Below are 17,967 nucleotides of genomic sequence, written 5' to 3'. Positions count from 1 at the left end.
AAATTTTCAAAAAGCAAAGGTACGAATGGAAAAAAATTACAAAACAGCTCCTCAAAAAACTCAGCAAATGACTTTTTATGAAAACAAACAACAGCTCTCTAAATGTTCCTTACAAGAATAGAAGGGATGTTACCACAAATAGAGAAAAATTCTGATAAGGGTTTAAATTACCAAAATTTAGAGGCCCAGTAAAGATACTAAAGAGCTGTGAATTCAAAATGGTCTCCACATTAATGATAAATAGTTATTGTATCACTTAAATTTAAGTTCTAAAAATAAAATCCACGCAAGCAATGCAGAAAATCAACGCAGTATTTCTTCAAGGCAATGCTTCTAACCAAGGAGAGAAAATAAGATTCAGAAAATCCTGGTACCATTACCAGCTATTTAGGGCAAGCCATTTGCAAGGCAGAAAGCTGGCACACGTGTTTACAAGGAGATCCACCACAGACAGCCTCCCACTCCTTTCTGATCTCCTGGCCACAAAACCCTTCACTCATAGGTTTCTAGTGATCCAGCTGAGAATTCTTCCCTATACCAATAACAAATACCTGGTTCTGATCACAAGAAGATTAGCAAAACTCTGCTAATGAAATCAGCCTGAAAAGATGCCTGGTGGGACTCCTGTGCTGTAACATCACCTGCACATATTAGAGGGCACCCAGGAACTTGAGCTCACAGACTGTTTGATTCAACAACACATTTTATGTTTATTTTACTAAATAGGCAGTAATTAAATCCATCTTTAAAGATAAAGCATGGCAGGGATGTTTGAAAGAAATATTGAGTTTCCCAGCAACTGTAGAGCCTTGGGATAAATTTCCTCAAGGCTAAGCCTACACAGAAAATTGTTTCTACTTAAATCTGTTCTTTATCAAGATGTTACGTGGCAACATTAGGAGTAATAGAAAGAGGCTGAACATTCATAAATGCCATGTACCAGCTTAGAACAGGTGCTGAAAAATGATTTTCAAATAAAACTAGGAAAGAGAATATTTGATAAATAGAGTAGCATTACCCAGAATAGACAGGTTTCCCAGTTAGATACTAAGTACAATGTGCCAGTAATTTATTTATTGTAGGAAGAGAACTGGAAGCATCCTTCCCATTCCCATTACTCCAACAGAATCTAACCATGTTCCTCTGTGTTAAATGCACTATACCTTATTTAGTTGCTCTTAAATGCATGATTTAATTCTTAAGTTGCCCTGTATGGAGTCAGGAGTTGGACTTGGAGATCTTTGCGGGTCCCTTTCAATATTCAGTTATTAAGCAATTCTCTTTAATTCCTTCTTTATAGATTTTTCCTGTGCTTTATTGTTGTGAATTACAAGCTGACATATTAATTTGTTCATATAAAATACCATTTATTTTGTTCATCAATATAGAGACCACTGTTTGGCTTCCTTGGCATCAATCTGCACACTTTCACTGTTACATCACAAAAGCTTTGTGAAATACACTACCTAACTTTGAGATGCCTGCAGGTTGACCCATCTCCAAGTGCTGGAGAGCAAACAGAACAGGAGCTCCTCCTCCTTGCAGAGGAACACTCCTTAACTGATTCCATAGGGACTGGCTCTATACAGCAGAGGAAGAGCACAGCCCCAAAAATCAAAAACTTTTTTTCCCTTTGAAACGAACAGATTTTTTTTTAAATATTCCATTTAATCAACATTAATCTAATGATCGACATTACACTGGTTGTAGAAGAGCACATCTTAAGACAATAGTAGTTGGACTCCACAGACTAGAAAGCAAAAGCCTAAGTGCAGCCAAAACCACGCTATTTCATAAAGCAAATTTTCTACCTCATATTAGGGAGCACAGTTTAAGGTGACCTATCAGCTAAAAAGAGAGCACATTGAACACTAATGTGCCTGAACAACAACAACAGAAGAGCTGGGTTTCTTTTGAAACAAGCAGATCCATTAGTGTGATTATGCTAATAAATATGATGTCAATTAGGTTTTAGACAGAGTCTAATAGAGACTAATTTCTGCTCTCAGTAAAGGCACACTGGCCCAGAGTAAAGAGCAAATTTTACAGCAGATAAGCAATAAGTAGCCAAGCAACAAAATCATTTCACCAACACCTAAGTGCATTTTCCTGTCTCAGAAATGCAAGTGGTTTCAGAATCAAGGAAAAGAAGAGAAAGAAGTTATTTATGCAGCCCACATAGTCCATCCTGGTACACCGTCACTTGGCCTGACCAAGCTGAGTCTAATAAAAGGTCTGGGTCACAACAGATGGCCCAAAGCTCACCAAATGGAATTGATGTGCTTGTGTCTTTCAGATGCTGCTGCAGCCATTTAGGAGGAAAGCTGATTTGTGGCAGCAATTGAAGGGAGTCAGGGAAGAAGAAAAATATCAGTTCGGGTTAGTGGCAACAGATTAGGACCAACACTCTGAAAACGGGTTCAGCAGTCCTCTAAAGCTTTGATGTGCTCAACAGAACCAAGTCAACACAGAAATTCTGCCAGAATAGCATCCCTGCTGCCTGTTTCCACTCACTTGTTCTTTATCCTCTTGCATCAGAAATCACAGGAGAAACAGCTCACCCATAAAGATAAGGCAAGCATAAACATCATCTTGTACTTGGGCAAGCGGGCTCAAGACACACGTGGGTATCCTACGTCACGATGGAAGTTGGAAGAAAATTAGCTGTTGACTTTTGTGAGGGGGAGGGAAAGCTAGCAGGAAAGTGAGCAGGTACTGTTTGTTCTAGGAAACAGCAAAATGAAACAGGTTTGTGATAAGTAGGAGTAGGCTTTCTTTAGGTCTTTAAGCAATTCTTCAAACTTCATTGACATGTTTAAAAAGGGTGCAATTGGGAAACACCTCCCTGCAACAGCCCAGGAAAACCTCTAAGTCAGTGGTAAAGTGTGCTGGAACTCAAACCTTTCTTTCCACATCACAGAATCACAGCAGACAGCTCTGAATGACCAGTGTCCCTAGTGTCACTACGGTTCAGACAACAGACCTCTACAGTCCCCAGCCATGCTTCATGGAGGAGATACCACACGGTAGTGGAAATGCAACATATTATTTCATCTAACTTCACTGAGACAAGCTGCAAAAAAAGGCCTGGTATGCCTTTCAACAATACAGCGATCTCCGGTATACCACCCACCATCAACTAAGTGGAATTAAAAAATAAAAAATAAAAAAATAAAAATTTCTACCACCAAACTGAGAAGCCAACTATATTACAGATTTTAATGAATACTGTGCCCTATCATCCTTACTGTCTCCACTTCACCAAAAGAAAAAGAAAACTAAATTTGAATTTAAAAAGAAAAAACACAGTTCATTCTCAGTAACAGGCTGGCAAAAAAGCATGTTTAGTTTTAAATAAGCTACAGAGAAGCATCAAATACCTCAGTTGTTTCAGGAACTCAACATCGGAGTTGCTGTTAATGAGCTTGATGAACTCCTCATAAGAAGGAGCATATGTGTAGTCTTTCTTCTGATGTTCATTCATCTGTTCTCTGTACTCCAGCTGGCTTAGTAGCATTTGGTTGATATAATCTGGATCACTCAGCAGTTCCACCACTGGTTTCAGTACTGGAGAGGAAAAATATTTTAAAACAAAATCCTTATGTTGAAGAATAACTGCCTTCCTTTGAGAGAATATCGCAGATAAAAGGCAAAAATAAATACAAAAAATGATTTTAAAAAATCTCAAACCGGTCTTCTGGACTACATAGTACATTTGAGACTGCGCATACCTTTCTTCTTGATAAAACTGTTCAGGCTATTACACAAATTGATGTACATTGACAAAGCTGAGCTCCATTTGGGAAATTCCAAGTCTTTGTATTCTTTCTGCTCTGTGCCTTGGACATTATGACATTACAGCCTTTACAAATGAAAATTAAAAGTGAACTGAACCGCACAATATACTTGAGACTTCATAACTTCTGAATTTGACTTCAATTACATAAAAAATTATTTGTGTATTTATAATCTGATTAAAGAGTATCTGATAAGAAAGCAAAATAGAAGATCCTCAATAAAAAAAACAGTGGATAAATCAATGACTAAGAAAATCTGGTATCATGATTCAATTATAATCACATCCTTAAATCTATGGATTCTGTGTGTCTGAATAAAGCAGAACAGGTCAGAATTATTCATATAATCAATAAAAATAGTGCCACTGAAGACAGCAAAAGGGTTCCCCTGTGACAAAAATAAAAGAAATGAATGGACAAAATTGGGTTTTATCCTGAAAGGTGCTAAACAGCCTGACATCAAGTCAGTACAAACAAGTAAGCATATGCTTACTTTTGAAAACAGTGTCTTACTGATCATCATAATAAATTAAATTTCAGAAGTTATAAACATAGTATCAAGACATACATAAAGATGTCTATAATTACTAATACTGTACAGGTGCAAACGGTTAATCATCTCTGATCTTTGCTCTACCTTTTGTTGCAAGGATTTCTGCAAGGACTATGCGCAAGCTGACAGACTGGATATCCTTTGAGGGTAGGAGACAATACACCAGAATTTGAGAACATTTTTGCAGGAATCTTACTTCTTCATCAGAGCTCCTCAAGCACGGGTGCAGCAAAAAAGGTCTCGGTGGATCTTCCTGCCTAAGAAAATTAAAATAAAAAATAGAAAAGAAAAGAGAGAGAGGGAGAAAGAGAGAGAACTTACATAGCACTTGTGTTATGACCAGTCATTATTTCTGAAAACATACAAAATATGCAAAATCCATTATCCAGTTAAAAAAAAAAATCAGTAAAGAAGCACTTTAAACCATGTGCATTTTTTCAAATTCGATTTAAATATATATATATATATAAAGACACATTTCCAAATTCTTTTGTCCTGTCTGTGTTTTCACCCACCAAAATAGAAATACAGTATTTTAAAACTGTATCAAATAGAAAAAAGAAAAAAAAAAAACAACAATTGGAGAGAAATTAAAGTTTCTCTGAATTAAAAAAGAAAAATAATTTGTTCCTTCACTGATCTTACTATGAAATCTTGTTTAGTTTCTCAAAAAAATGACTGGACAATCTCAAAAAGCAAATACATTCTTGTACAGCAAACTAATTATAGATTTGAACAGAGTATTTGGGATCACTTCTAGTTTGAGAAACAGGTCTAGCTGCTAGATAATGAAAGTACAATCTTTCCTTTGTTACTGGCAAAATGTAAATACACGTTTGACTTAGCTTTCCTAAAACACCAATTTTCAACCTGGCACCTGCAGACTGCATCAAATTGCTCTGTGCAAGATACCTTGATAGTAACAGACTTGGTATTATCATCCATCTACAGTGTAAATGAGAAACTAAGTAAGAAGATCAACAACAACAACAACAAAAAAACACCACACAGATTTAGAAAGACTGTGCTATCAGGTTGGCAAATAAAGGAAGAAGTGACTCCCAAAGAGCAAAGACAGAGCCAAACAAGTCACCTCAGTAGGTCTGCAAATGAGAACTGAGCACTTTATTAACAGTGTTAGTGGAGTGTATAAAGTGTGTAAATCGAAAGCATGAAGCTGCAGGGGATCAGTGGGTGTGTGCAGCCCAACTTTTGGGGCAATACCCTTGTGGGCAGCATGCTCACCTGAAAGGGGTGAGAGGCCTTAAAGAGATTTTAGGCACTGCTCACTGAGATGGGACTAAACCTGCATCTCCCAAGTCCCAGCAGTCGCCCCTGCCAAATCACAGATTTCCCACTTGTTTGAACCTGAGCACCTCAGGCACACAGAGATTACAGAGCCGTTCAGAGAAAGGACAGGAGAACTTGTCTCAAGTTGAGTCCTTTGATCAGCAGCTTCAGGCTGGAATATACACCTCTTGTACTAATAACCACCGTGGATTTAAAAAATAATAATAAGCAGGGAACAAGCCTGGGAACAGAATCAGTTTTCCTCCATCATCTTGAGTGCCTCAGAGTCAGGGTCCATCTTGCCAGCCTTCAGTGGAGGCAGATCCTGACCTTTTTGGCTAATTAACGCGTCAGCTTCAAGAAGGGGCTGGAGACAACTCTCAGCCAGAACCCTTAGCCTGCTGGGGAAGGCATTCATGAGCATGCACTTGCTCACCAACAAGCAAGCTGGATACTGGATACTGTGGATGGAGGAAAACCAAAATTCCTTGTTGCTTTCACTTTGTACATCGTGAAAGAAGCAGGCTCCTAACTTTTATATAGAGCACATCAGGCCTGGAGTCAGTATAGTGTGCTACAGTATTGTAACGTATCATGCTGATATACTCCTCCTTCTGCCACTTGAGGGGCAAATAAACACACACACACAAGCACATCATGGTAGGTGCATTTTGGGAAGATGGCACGAAGCCTTCCAGCGCTAACAGCCTGGGGTGGCCACACCATGGCTGCAGCACAAAGCACGACAGCACAGTGTGCACTGCTCACAGGCTCCTCACGAACAGCCCTTCTGATCACAGCTCAGCTCTGGAAGAAACAGGGAGCAAACCTCTCCTGCCTTGATTTTGAGTCAGTACCAACCAGTCCATCTCCTCTCAGCTGCCAATGGTTTTCAGGACTTTTCAGAGCATGGCGGCCTGGATGTGCCACGGGAATTCCTTACTGGAGGTCACTCAGTACCTTTTCTTTTACTCAAGAAAGGCTCTAGAAGCAGAGCTGGTGCTCTAGCAGTTCCTTCACAGCCACATGCCTGACATACTCCAACCCCAGACTTGTGGTTTAGCAGCAAGGTGACCATGCCAGGGGGTACAGGATGGCAGACACGTCGTCACCTGAGAGGTGCCAGGGCAGTTCCCAAAGACAGCCAGGACTGGTCTTCAGCAGAAGGCCCTGAGGTATTATGAAGGCTCAGGCCTTTCATGTCTCACCCCAGCACCTCTTCCTATTATCTGTGATGTCTGCTTCCTTCCCACTACTGCAGGTTGCCGTCCTGACTGTTACCCACAGAGCTCCTCAGAGCTGATGGCCTGTGTGTGTGGAAAAATGACCAAAAATTGCATGGACTCAAAGGAGAAGTTTCCAGTTAGCCACTACATGGCCAGTGGCGCGAGGCAGCACTGCACAATGGTTTTTGCTAGTTGGCAAAGGAGGGAGCAAATATGGTAAAAGAATATCAGTATTGTAATAATAGTTGTAATTCTGCTCCAATAATGCAAGCCATTTGTTTCAAGATGACCAACATCAGTTTTTAAACTCATTTTCAGGAGAACACGAATATTAAAATGACATTTGGTTTTGATTTCACTGAAGCCTTTTATTGAATCCCAAATCAAATGGGTTTATTTTCAAAGGTGGATAATGGAGAGCGCTTCAATTGTTGCAAGACAAATTTCAAAAACAAGTCCCTAGTAGCAGCTTGGATGTACACACTTTGTTTGCTCTTCTGAGGAGCAGCGTATGAAGATGAATGTGTAGTTTTCATTATTATCCAGCACAGGTGGTAGGGCTGATTTAGCTCCAGAAGCTGTTTATCTTGTTCTGGTAGGATCTCTTCCCTCTAGCAGCTGAATACCTGGCTATCTTCCTCAGTGCATTTCCATTCCTCTCACATCCTCCAGATACATCCTCCAGCCTTCTCTCCACCACATCAAACACCCCGCCTCACATGCTCTCCCTAAAGGCATTCATTATCCAAAATCAGACACGTCCCAGGCAGACTGGCAGACAGAAAGTCTGGGCCATTTACGTACAGCCACCTCTTACTGGGAAGCGAAGGCTTCATCTTCTGGACAGGTCAGTCCACCTACAGTCGGCCACTTCGAAACTCCGCCAGAAGCTCAAGCTAAATGCCAGAGAACAGGTTTCGTACACAAAGCATCAGCTGGCTGGCAGCAGACTAACTTTCAACAACCCATTCCTGGCTAGTAACAGCAGTGATACAGAGTCAGAACTGAAAGCAAATGTTGACTTTTTTTTTTTTCTTCTTCTTTCTTCTAGAAACGCACACAGACTTTCCTTTCTGGACAGCTTTACCTGATTTGTGGGACATGGTGCACAGTTATTAGATCAAGATTTACTTCAGCATCTCTCTAAGCCCAACCACACACAGCACAAATCTCCTGAGGAATGATGGTCTGTTTGGGACTGCAGACACCCTGGGGCACTGACTGCACCTGTGCTATCAGGCATGCAAGAGAAGGGCTTCCTCATACTCTGCCTCCCTGTTGTACACGTTTATTCCCAGTCCACGAGCAATACATACGGCTTGGCTGAGTTGGACCTACGCCAGCACTCTTCTGGTACAGTCAACAGAACAAAAACAGAAAATTGAACAGAATAAACAAGCAGAATGGCAAATATTTGGTTCTTGTCCTTCTAATTTGTTTAATGCATTCCTGCCTAAGGGAATAAGGGGGGAAGGGGAGTTGCACACATTGCAGCTGTAAGAATAGTTTCTTTTTTTTCTGCAGTTATCTCCATCACCTAACAGGACATAAATCTCTGGAAGAGGGGCTCTTTCAGTTGTTTTCCTAGCCAAACTGTAATTAAAATATCATCTAAAAAGCAAAAGGGGATGAACAGAATCCCATCAGATTTTTAAAGGATGCCAGCCAGAGGGACCTTGAGAGGTGGGCCTGTGCAAACCTCATGAAGTTCAGCAAGGCCAAGTGCAAGGTCCTGCCTGCACCTGGGTCGGGGCAATCCCAAGCACAAATACAGGCTGAGTGGAGAAGGGATTGAGAGCAACCCTGAGGAGAAGGACCTGGGGGAGCTGGTTGATGAGAAGATCAACAAGAGCCAGCAATGTGCGTCTGCAGCCCAGAAAGTCAACCACATCCTGGGCTGCATGAAAAGCAGTGTGGTCAGCAGGGCGAAGGAAGTGATTCTGCCCCTCTGCTCTGCTCTCATGAGAACCCACCTGGAGCCCTGCGTTCAGCTCTGGGCGCCCAACACAAGGACATGGACCTGTTGGAGCAAGTCCAGAGGAGGGGCACGAGGATGATCAGGGGGCTGGAGCACCTCACCTGAGGGAGCTGGGGTTGTTCAGCCTGGAGAAGAGAAGGCTCCAGGAACACCTTATGGTGGCCTTCCAGCGCCTACAAGGGGGCTACAGAAATGATGTGGAGGGACTCTTGGTCAGGGGGTGTAATGACAAGACAAGGGGGAATGGCTTTAAACTGAAAGAGGGGAGACCTAGATTAGATGTTAGCAGGAAATTCTTCACTCAGAGGTTGGTGAGGTCCTGGCACAGGCTGCCCAGAGAAGCTGTGGATGCCCCATCCCTGGAGGTGCCCAAGGCCAGGCTGGATGGGGCTTTGGGCAGCCTGGGCTGGTGGGAGGTGTCCCTGCCCATGGCAGCGGGGTGGGACTGGGTGGGCTTTAAGGTCCCCTCCAACCTAAACCATGCTATGATTTTTGATAAAAGAATAGAGAAACAAAGTCTTCACAGAACTCAACTCTAAATAAGCCTTGCATATCAGTGGCAAACAGTTGTAGCAATAAATCGTAATGTTGCTGTTGGGGCAAAAGAAATAAAGGGGACTGGAAGACTGAAAGCGTGAGGGAAAGTTTGGGGAGAGACAAAACAGCTACAAAATAAACTAAAACAGTGGTAAAACAGACAACAGTCAGGCTTAGATCCTCCTTTTTATTTATACAGAAAGTATTATACTTCTGTTTGCTTTCATATAAACTTTGATCAGCTTGTAGGGAAAACATGCTGTGCAATAACAAAAGGGTCTGCCCAGAAAGCAGCATCCCTCAGCACTTGGGCTCCCCCCTCACACCTACCTACAAGGTAACAGGGCTGTGAGCAACCATGTAAGCAAGTATTACTGGCACTGCTGCTGTCTGTCCCCGAGCAGCAGCTAGGACGTCCTGACCACACGCTCTTAATGCTTGATATAAAATCTGCATCTTCAGCTCTGGGGGAATGTTACCAAGAACACAGGAAGGTAGTGTTCGTTTTTGCAGTAACCAACAGGGACAGCAGCAGCTAACACAAAGCAGTGCCCTACATCTCTCCAGCACCAATAAAGTTATCAAGCACTATTAAATAACTCAAGCAGAAATACAGGTATTATTTCTCATCCTGTCCAGTTTTGAACACGCGTTATTAGGATTACGTGCTTGGACTTTCCAAACAAACAGACTCTTGGCAATTGCAGAAAACCGTCAACCAAAAACAAGCACGGCTATTTACGGAGAGAGCTTTGAAAGCCCAGCCAATTATCCACAAATTCTGAGCACAACTGCGTGCAGTGAACTAATACAAATGAGGCACTGGAGCAAACAGTTTCAGAAGCAGCGTGATACCAGGTTTGTAAACCAGGCCTATTTCATCTGCTTTAGGCAATAGAAAAAGAAAGCCAAGTGGCAACTGCACTCGTGTCCTCCTGAACGATCGAGACTGAAGTCATGGGGATGTATTTCAGAGCACTGAGATGCAGGGAACTTCAGTGATTTTAAAACAGACAGAACTCAGGCTTTGCACAGCACGCTTACAGATCACCCGTCTTCACTCCCCCATGAGCTACAAAGCCAGTGTTAACCTCACAAATTTCTTGCCAGTGATTTTCATTTTACCAACTCTTCAATCATGCTCCAAATTTTTAACACTATCCAAGGCTGTTTCACAGCTTCAGAAAGCAAATGTATTTCCTTCAGCTGCCCCCAAACCCATGGAAGATCAGGAAACCATTTGTGCATACAGGGCCATAGGCAGGGCCTGTTCCACGCAGTGCACTCCTTTGGTCCCAAACCAACACTTGGAGCAACTCTCCCCTGCTCTGCAATTGCTTCATGCAGTTACCGAATGCGTACCCATCTGAACTGCCCTCAGCACCAAGACTTTGCCCCTTGCTGTTGCAAACCTCTAAGTTTATCCAGCACTTCAAAAAAGAAAGCAGAAAAGCAGGTATTCCTGAAGACGAGCAGTTACAACATTACCAACGTTATAGGAATCTGTCATAACTTCCTTTCCATGCTTGCAGTTTTATCAACACAGGGATCTCATGGAAATTTCTAAAAAATTTCTAGGGTTTGCTCTAGATACCCATGTTTTTAGTCAGAACCATCTGGTAACTGAGTGATAAAAACTGATCACAGCTGGGAGCATTCAAAAGACCTCTGGTGTTTGTGGTCGGGTCACAAGCTCGTCATGCAAAGCACTGTCTTTATTTTTACACAGTCACAACATGACTGCATGGAAGAGCTCAAAAATGATTCGTCAAAGAGATTTAAAAAATTAAAAACCAACCCCAAAGGTAGCATAGCATTTACAATGCCCATGCAACTCATGGACTCAGTAGATTTGGAGTACTACTGCTCCATGGACAAGAAACTCCTCAAGAAGTCCACTGGATTCAAAGACGGGCATGACCAAGAACTTAATCACAAGCAAGATAAATCTGTCTGTCTGCTTTGGAAACAGGAAGCAAGCAAGCAAGCAAATAAATAGCATCCAGGACAAAAAGTCCCTAAAACATTAGCAACAAATCTACAGGAAATTATGTAAGGGTCCTTTCTCATAAAGAAATATATATTAAAAAAAAATCACAAAATGTTCCCTCTGGCCTTGCCATTGCTTTAATTAGGCTTTTAAGAGAGAGCCTTGCAGTTACATTTAAGTCTCAATCAGTGCAATTGTGAGCTGAAGTGTACATGCAACTGGCTCTGACTCTCATCAGCACATCAACACTCATCACTCACGTTCATTAAAACGATTCTGAGAACTACCAGAAGCACATGTAGCCCGCACCTCTTCACCTGTGTCACCCTCAGATCTCTAACCTTCTTGACACTGCAGCACAATTACAGTTGCTTGATCTGCTTGAACTTTCTCAGGAATAAAAGGAACCAATTCAAACCTTCACAAGCCAGTATCATTAACACACCTGAAAAAACTACCTGCTAAAAAAAAAAAAAAACCAAAAAACTCCAAAACCAAACTACACCAAACCCAAAAAGCATAGCAAAAATCCATCAAAGCCAAACTCCTAATTTCCACAGCCATTTTTATCCAGGTCAGTACGTTTTATAAAACCCTTCATCTAGCATATACTGTCTCAATAACCATAGCATTTATACGTGTCACAGCTACCTTCCTCCACAGAAAAGCAGTTGACATGTAATGTTGGTGACAGGCCCAGAGATCCCACAAATGTCTCGCAAACTGCAGTCTGACCATACCAGCAGCAGGAGGTCCTCATGCTTGGTGTGGTACCTCAGTGATACTCAGCTGTAAACAGGAAATCCAAACTTCCCACACTGGAGCTGGAAGGCAATGGCGAGCTTTAGACCTAGTGCTACCCAGGAGCTAACTTGAACAGTGTGCCCAGAGCCCGGCTTTTTCTGACTGTTTTGTTCTCAGCACCTTCAAACTGCTGCTCTCACTGCAACCAGCCTCTACGCGTTCATAGTAATCCTCTTGACACTCATTTTCAGAGGCTGTGATAAGCAGTTCTTGGTATTCCTAGTTTGTGGGTGGAAAATGGAATTATAAAAGAGAAACTAGAACTGGGGGAGGTGTTTAGTAGCTTGGATGCATCGTGACAATTTAGATGCACGTATAGGATTAACCAAGTTATATCTCGAGTGCTTAAACTCCCTCTGCACCTACCTGCTCTTGATCTTTTTGTTGTGGCAGCACCTTTTTTCCTTTTACTAAATACCAACTCATACTGTATGTAATCAATGCAACAAGCACAAGGATACAACAATTTATATCCTATATGTGCAAAGGCATTTATGTGGCCCAATGAAGTAATGCTACTAACAGGGTGAGAAGAGACAGAGCAGATGACAGGAATATTGTCAAGATGGGCACAATGTCAACTTAAAACCTCAAAATTACTTGTCAATACTGACCACTCAAACAGCAATTTCTCCACAACATTTTCCCTCTCACCCTTCCCAAGAGCTCAGAGCCCTCCAACACGGTTTCTGAATGTGCAGCAGAAGTAGCCTGCAGCTCCCAAGGAATCCATTTTGCCAAGTCACGACTTAGGCTGTGACTCCAGGCACAAGCACACGCACACTGCTGAGCATCCCTCAGACGGCACGGCGCAGCCAACTTGCCAGGAGCAGCCTGCCACACTACATACCCGTATCTGCAGAACCTGATTCCTCCTTAGCCTTTGGGATCAAGGTGCCCCGGCTGTAGGCTAAAGACAAACAGACAACACTCCCAGCCAAATGACGTAGGAAAATCAGTGTCACTGTGACCGCCTCCCACTGAGCTCTGCTCAAAAAGCACTGCTTGTCAGTGGGTTCGACAACAGGCCCACATTAACAGCTTCTGCATTTCATTTGCCTACAAATCTAGAGCAGGCAGATCTCAATTTGCCTACACTGCAGTTTAGAGACCACCAGCCCAGGGTGTTATTTAGCAAATGTTAATAGATCTGTAGCCCACAACAGGTGTGAGGGAACTTCCTCTTCTTCCATGTGGACAGATTCAAAAACATTATTTGTTGGTTATTTTCTTTGCTAGGTCCCTAAGCTACTGAATGCATGGCTCACCAGGAGGAGCTGCTGCCTCTTGCTTTCGACAAACATTACAAGTTACCAGAGCAAGAATACATTGCCAGGATCAGGTAATTCTAACCCCACGGTAAGGATACTGGCACCACAGACAATGCTGCACCACCTATCAGTGCAGAAACCTGCAGCATTAAACACCACCCTACTCAGCTCACAGTCCATCACTGACTAAATATTCACATATATTCAACTTATGCTTTGCGTGAAGTGGCCAAGGAAATACACTTGCACAAGACATTAAGAAACAGAGGGCCAAAAGCTGCTATAAAGCAAGAATCGCCAAATACAACCCTCTCTGCAATGACAGGACGATATCCTGCAGGATGGACTAGGCTAATCCTGTTATAACCTCACTCCTGATTCAGCACAACAAAGAACTATCATTTCTCACAGCAAATCCAAGGCTGATTTTTTTCCTCTCCTATCTCAAGTCAGAAACTACTTAACAATGGACATGGGAAAGTATCAATTTTCATTTCTACACTGAGCTAATGTCAGGAATCAAATGGTTTCCTATCTAAAAAATTCTGAATTGCCACAAATTTTGTAACTCAATAGTGACAGGATCCTTTGCAGCCCCAGCTGGACCTCATGATAACCCTCAATGATGCATGCAGGATGAAAAAGCTGGAGCTATCTTGTCTACCATTTTCATGGTTCTGTGTCATCCCAGGCAGTCTTGCCCACAGCCAGAGGAGCATCTCTGCCCTGATTTCACTTTGTGTCTAGCAGGAAAGAGTTTCCTTTAAAGAAAGTGAAGGGACAGAATGAAAGAAAAGGGAAACAGACCTAACGCTGCCAGGCTTCTCCCTCCTGATTCCCTGCCTCCCACCAGCCAGCACGGAGCGGCCTCTTCTCCTCATGCTCTCCCTCATTCAAGTACACGTTTTTCCTTATCTGTTACCCTCTGCTGGCCATTTACTTTGAGCTATTTGTTATCAAATGGAGCCTTGCAATAGCTGAGATAAGCCAGAGGGAAAGCAGGAGCGAGGTGAGGACAGTAGCCTCCTATTCTGAAGGGTTGCAGCCTATTTCATCCCGTCAGACATCCTGATCTGCCAGATATCACAGGCTTCAGTCAGAGGAAACAGAGAAGGGATTTCTACGGCTGAAGCGAACCAAGTGACAAAACACACGAGCTTTGCAATGAAGAAACTGACACCTCTGTCCTCCTGGGGACAGACGGTTTCTTTCCCTGACTTTATTGTGGTCATCTGTTGTCATATAGGTGGAAAACAAAGTGCTTTAGGCAGCACCTTCTCCAGGGCTGGAACAGGTATCTAAAACTTTGTAAGCCACCCAAGAACAGGCAAAATGCCCTTTGCTGCCACACTGCACTATAAATCTGGCAGAGGAAAAAAGACACAGTGTTCTGTCAGGCACTACAACAGGACAGATAGCCGGCTCTAATTACAGTCTCTGTGCCACTATATTCATCATCCCAAACTAACTAGATTCATTATTACAGACACTGAGAGGGAAACAGGAATTCCAATTTAAATCTGCTGCTGTTTTTAAAACGTTGACAGAAATCAGAAGATAAGCGAGGCTAATGACATCTCTTGCGCTCCCTACCTTAGAAAGGAGAATTTTCTGTTTGAGCTGTCATAATATATAAGCAAAGGTTTTCCAAGAGACTCCAGCTTGGAGTTTCCAAGCCAAAATCGACACTTGGTAGTTCTCAGCCTATGACTTAAGCTGCCAGCAGGTTCTAGCACAGCAAATACAATTAATTTAGTACCAAACTCAAATTATTCTGAGTACCACATTCTCTTGAAGGCCAAAAAGAAAACTGTATCAGAGTCTCTGGCACACCTTCGGGTTTATGAAACACATGCTCAGATCACCTGGTAGTACCAATTCAATCTGTACCAGGTGCGAGCACACGGCCACATTTCTGCTGACTTCGCCACAGGACATGGGGCAGTATTTCAGCTGGACAACTCCTATAAAGCTTCTTGAACTTTTTGAACAACCTTGGACAAGCAGCACGAGGACGTGCTAGCATTTTAGACTTTGCACCGTGCAGCTGGTAGGACTGCTGGTCTGCTGTCAGGCACCTTAAAACCAAATTTTCCTCCTTGGGAATTCTCAACCTTGCACAACGAGAAAAATGATGAGTCCAATTTCAACCTAGACGAATCTGAAGTTATGGCCGTGGGGCATTTTTTTGACCCACTATCATACTATTTAATTCTCATTACCATGCTAATGCAGTCTGACTTATCCGGCAATGACTAAGGTGCATTTACCCTTCCAAAGAGAAAAAGTTAATTGGAAAACACCCAGGAGATTTTCTTCATTTTAGCTCTACGCAGTGGAAATAACAATCCAGCAAGATCTAGTGGAGGTGGTCATTATTCTCAGCGGACAAAGAATCTCATCAAGAATGAGCATTAACAATATCTAGTAATTCTGCAATTGTGTATTCTGTGTCCCCAGCTCCAAACAGGTGAGCATTCACACTTCAAACCAGCAAACAAACCAACCAACCATCCTCATCCTTTAAATTTTCTAATCATACCTTTCCCCAAAGCAAGTATTTTACTGTGACAAAGGTCAAGTGCAAGCACAATGCTTAAAAATCAGAGAGCACCATCAAGAGCTTTACCGGACCACAAGATTTCTACCATATACTAGATCTAAAACAAAATAGTATCTGGAATTCAGGTAATGCATTGCTATTGGGACAATACTGTGATGACACAATGTTACTGTAACATGCCTACATATTAATTTCTTCTTTTCTTGAAGGCAACCATTCTTTAGTTTCCGTTGCTTTATTTCCTACAGATTAGGTTACATAAAGCTGGCAGCTACCACAAATACGCTGACTCTGTCTTCTGCTCCAGAACAGAAGGACGTGCAAATGGCACCGCAGAGACTGGTCGCTGACCAAAACCAGTTGATCTTTTCTCTCCAGATTGTTAAAAATATGTGAATCTAACTATATGCAGAACAGTGTCATAGTATAAAATGTACAGTATAAAACCAAACAACCAGAGCACACTTCTGTTAGGATAACTGCAGTTAAGTGCAGATATAAGCTCAAATTCCATGCGCCACTCATTTGGATCAGTGAACTGCATAGGCGTAAGAGCTCCCACATGCAATTACAATTGGGGTGCGACAGTATTTAGGAGACAGCTGACCTTTTTAAGTGGGCAAAGAGGAAATTCACGGAATTAACAAGGTAACCTAAAAAGAGAAAGAAAATCCAGCCAACAATTTTTCACCAGGAAAAAATCTAGTTACTGCAGGACAGACCGCTTACAGAAACCATGAAGCTTTCCCTCCTGGGGCTAGCAGAAATGGAAAACTGAATGGAATTAATCCTCATGCTATTTTGGGAAAGGTGCAAATAACTACATTATCGTTTGTTGACTGCTCTGACAGTGCCTCTCCTTTCCCTTGCAGGTTCGCACTACTTGCAGGAACTGCTCAGACAGCCTGCCTCCTACTGCGAGCAAAGAATTCAAAGATGAAATGGAAATAGCAGTGAATCTCAACCATTAAAAAAGAAGGACAAACATTTCCTTCCACAGGTCCTATAGGTGCCTTGAAGCCCACTAGCTCTCTAAAACTGTTAATAAACATGAACTGTTTTATCAGTTGCCTAGAAAAATGTTACATTCTTCATTGCTTTGATATCACACAACTAAAAGCAAAGAGACGAGCAGAAAATTCCAATGAAACACAGTTCTGCTTTTACCTGGCATTGGCTCCTTTAAGGTCACGGAAGTGTGTGAGTAAAGCTTTCACTACATCATTGCAGACGACTTTAACTACATCAATGTGACTCAGCCTCTGTCGCAGCTGCTTGGCAATCTCCCAGAAGTCTTCAGACAGCAGCTGGTACAGCTGCCCTTCATCTCTGCTGAGTGGCCCATACCAGGACAGGATGTAATCTCTGTAGCTGTAGTCAAACACTGAAAGGAGAAACAAAACAATCAATAGCAAGAACTGTGAAAGGGGAAGGCACACCAGGATAGACACTAAGCCCTCCACCCATCTCCTCAGTAATAAGATGGGTAACAGGTTTCATACCTTCTCCTTTAGGCTTTAAATTCTCCCCAGTGCCAGGTTGGCAAAGCTACAGAAATCGGCACCTCCCAGGTTACTGGAGGTCACTTTGCAAAGCAAAGCCTGTAAGTGGATTTGCTCGGTCAGCCAGGTTACAAGCGACACACTAACCCCAAACTAGGCTCTGTGTCTCAGTAGCGGATTTGGTTATACGAACTGTCACATAATCTGGCTGTATCTAGGCTGCTGCAGACTGAAACCAACCTTCTTCAGACACAAACTCAGTCTCCACTCCAAAGTCACTGTTAAGAGAGGAGGTGGTAAGATTTTGTATCTCAATAGACATACCTAACACTACAGAAAGGACGTTATAGGATTGGTAGAGCTAGAGATGGAAGAGAAGAAGTAGATTAGAAAGACAACATGAATTTCAAAGCTGAGGTGATATTCCAAACTGTAGCTACAAGCAAGAGGATTGCT

At 42.4% G+C, this 17,967-nt stretch overlaps 1 protein-coding gene across 2 annotated transcripts in view; it reads right to left on the bottom strand.

Moving 5' to 3' along the window:
• SNX25 (sorting nexin 25) overlaps positions 1-17,967 on the bottom strand; it is a 90,066-nt gene that overhangs the window by 49,606 nt on the left and 22,493 nt on the right. For both annotated transcript variants that reach the window (XM_066996238.1, XM_066996237.1), the window contains exons 3-5: positions 17,177-17,393; positions 4,435-4,607; positions 3,381-3,567 (exon numbers count right to left, since the gene is read on the bottom strand). In XM_066996238.1, coding sequence (XP_066852339.1) covers positions 3,381-3,567; positions 4,435-4,607; positions 17,177-17,393 — 577 coding nt within the window. The remainder of the gene's footprint in view (positions 1-3,380; positions 3,568-4,434; positions 4,608-17,176; positions 17,394-17,967) is intronic.

Source organism: Anser cygnoides, chromosome 4, assembly GCF_040182565.1.
Source record: "Anser cygnoides isolate HZ-2024a breed goose chromosome 4, Taihu_goose_T2T_genome, whole genome shotgun sequence".
Taxonomy (NCBI): Eukaryota; Metazoa; Chordata; class Aves; order Anseriformes; family Anatidae; genus Anser; species Anser cygnoides.
The sequence above is the reverse complement of the archived record's forward strand: the minus strand, read 5'-3'. Positions and strand labels throughout refer to the sequence as shown.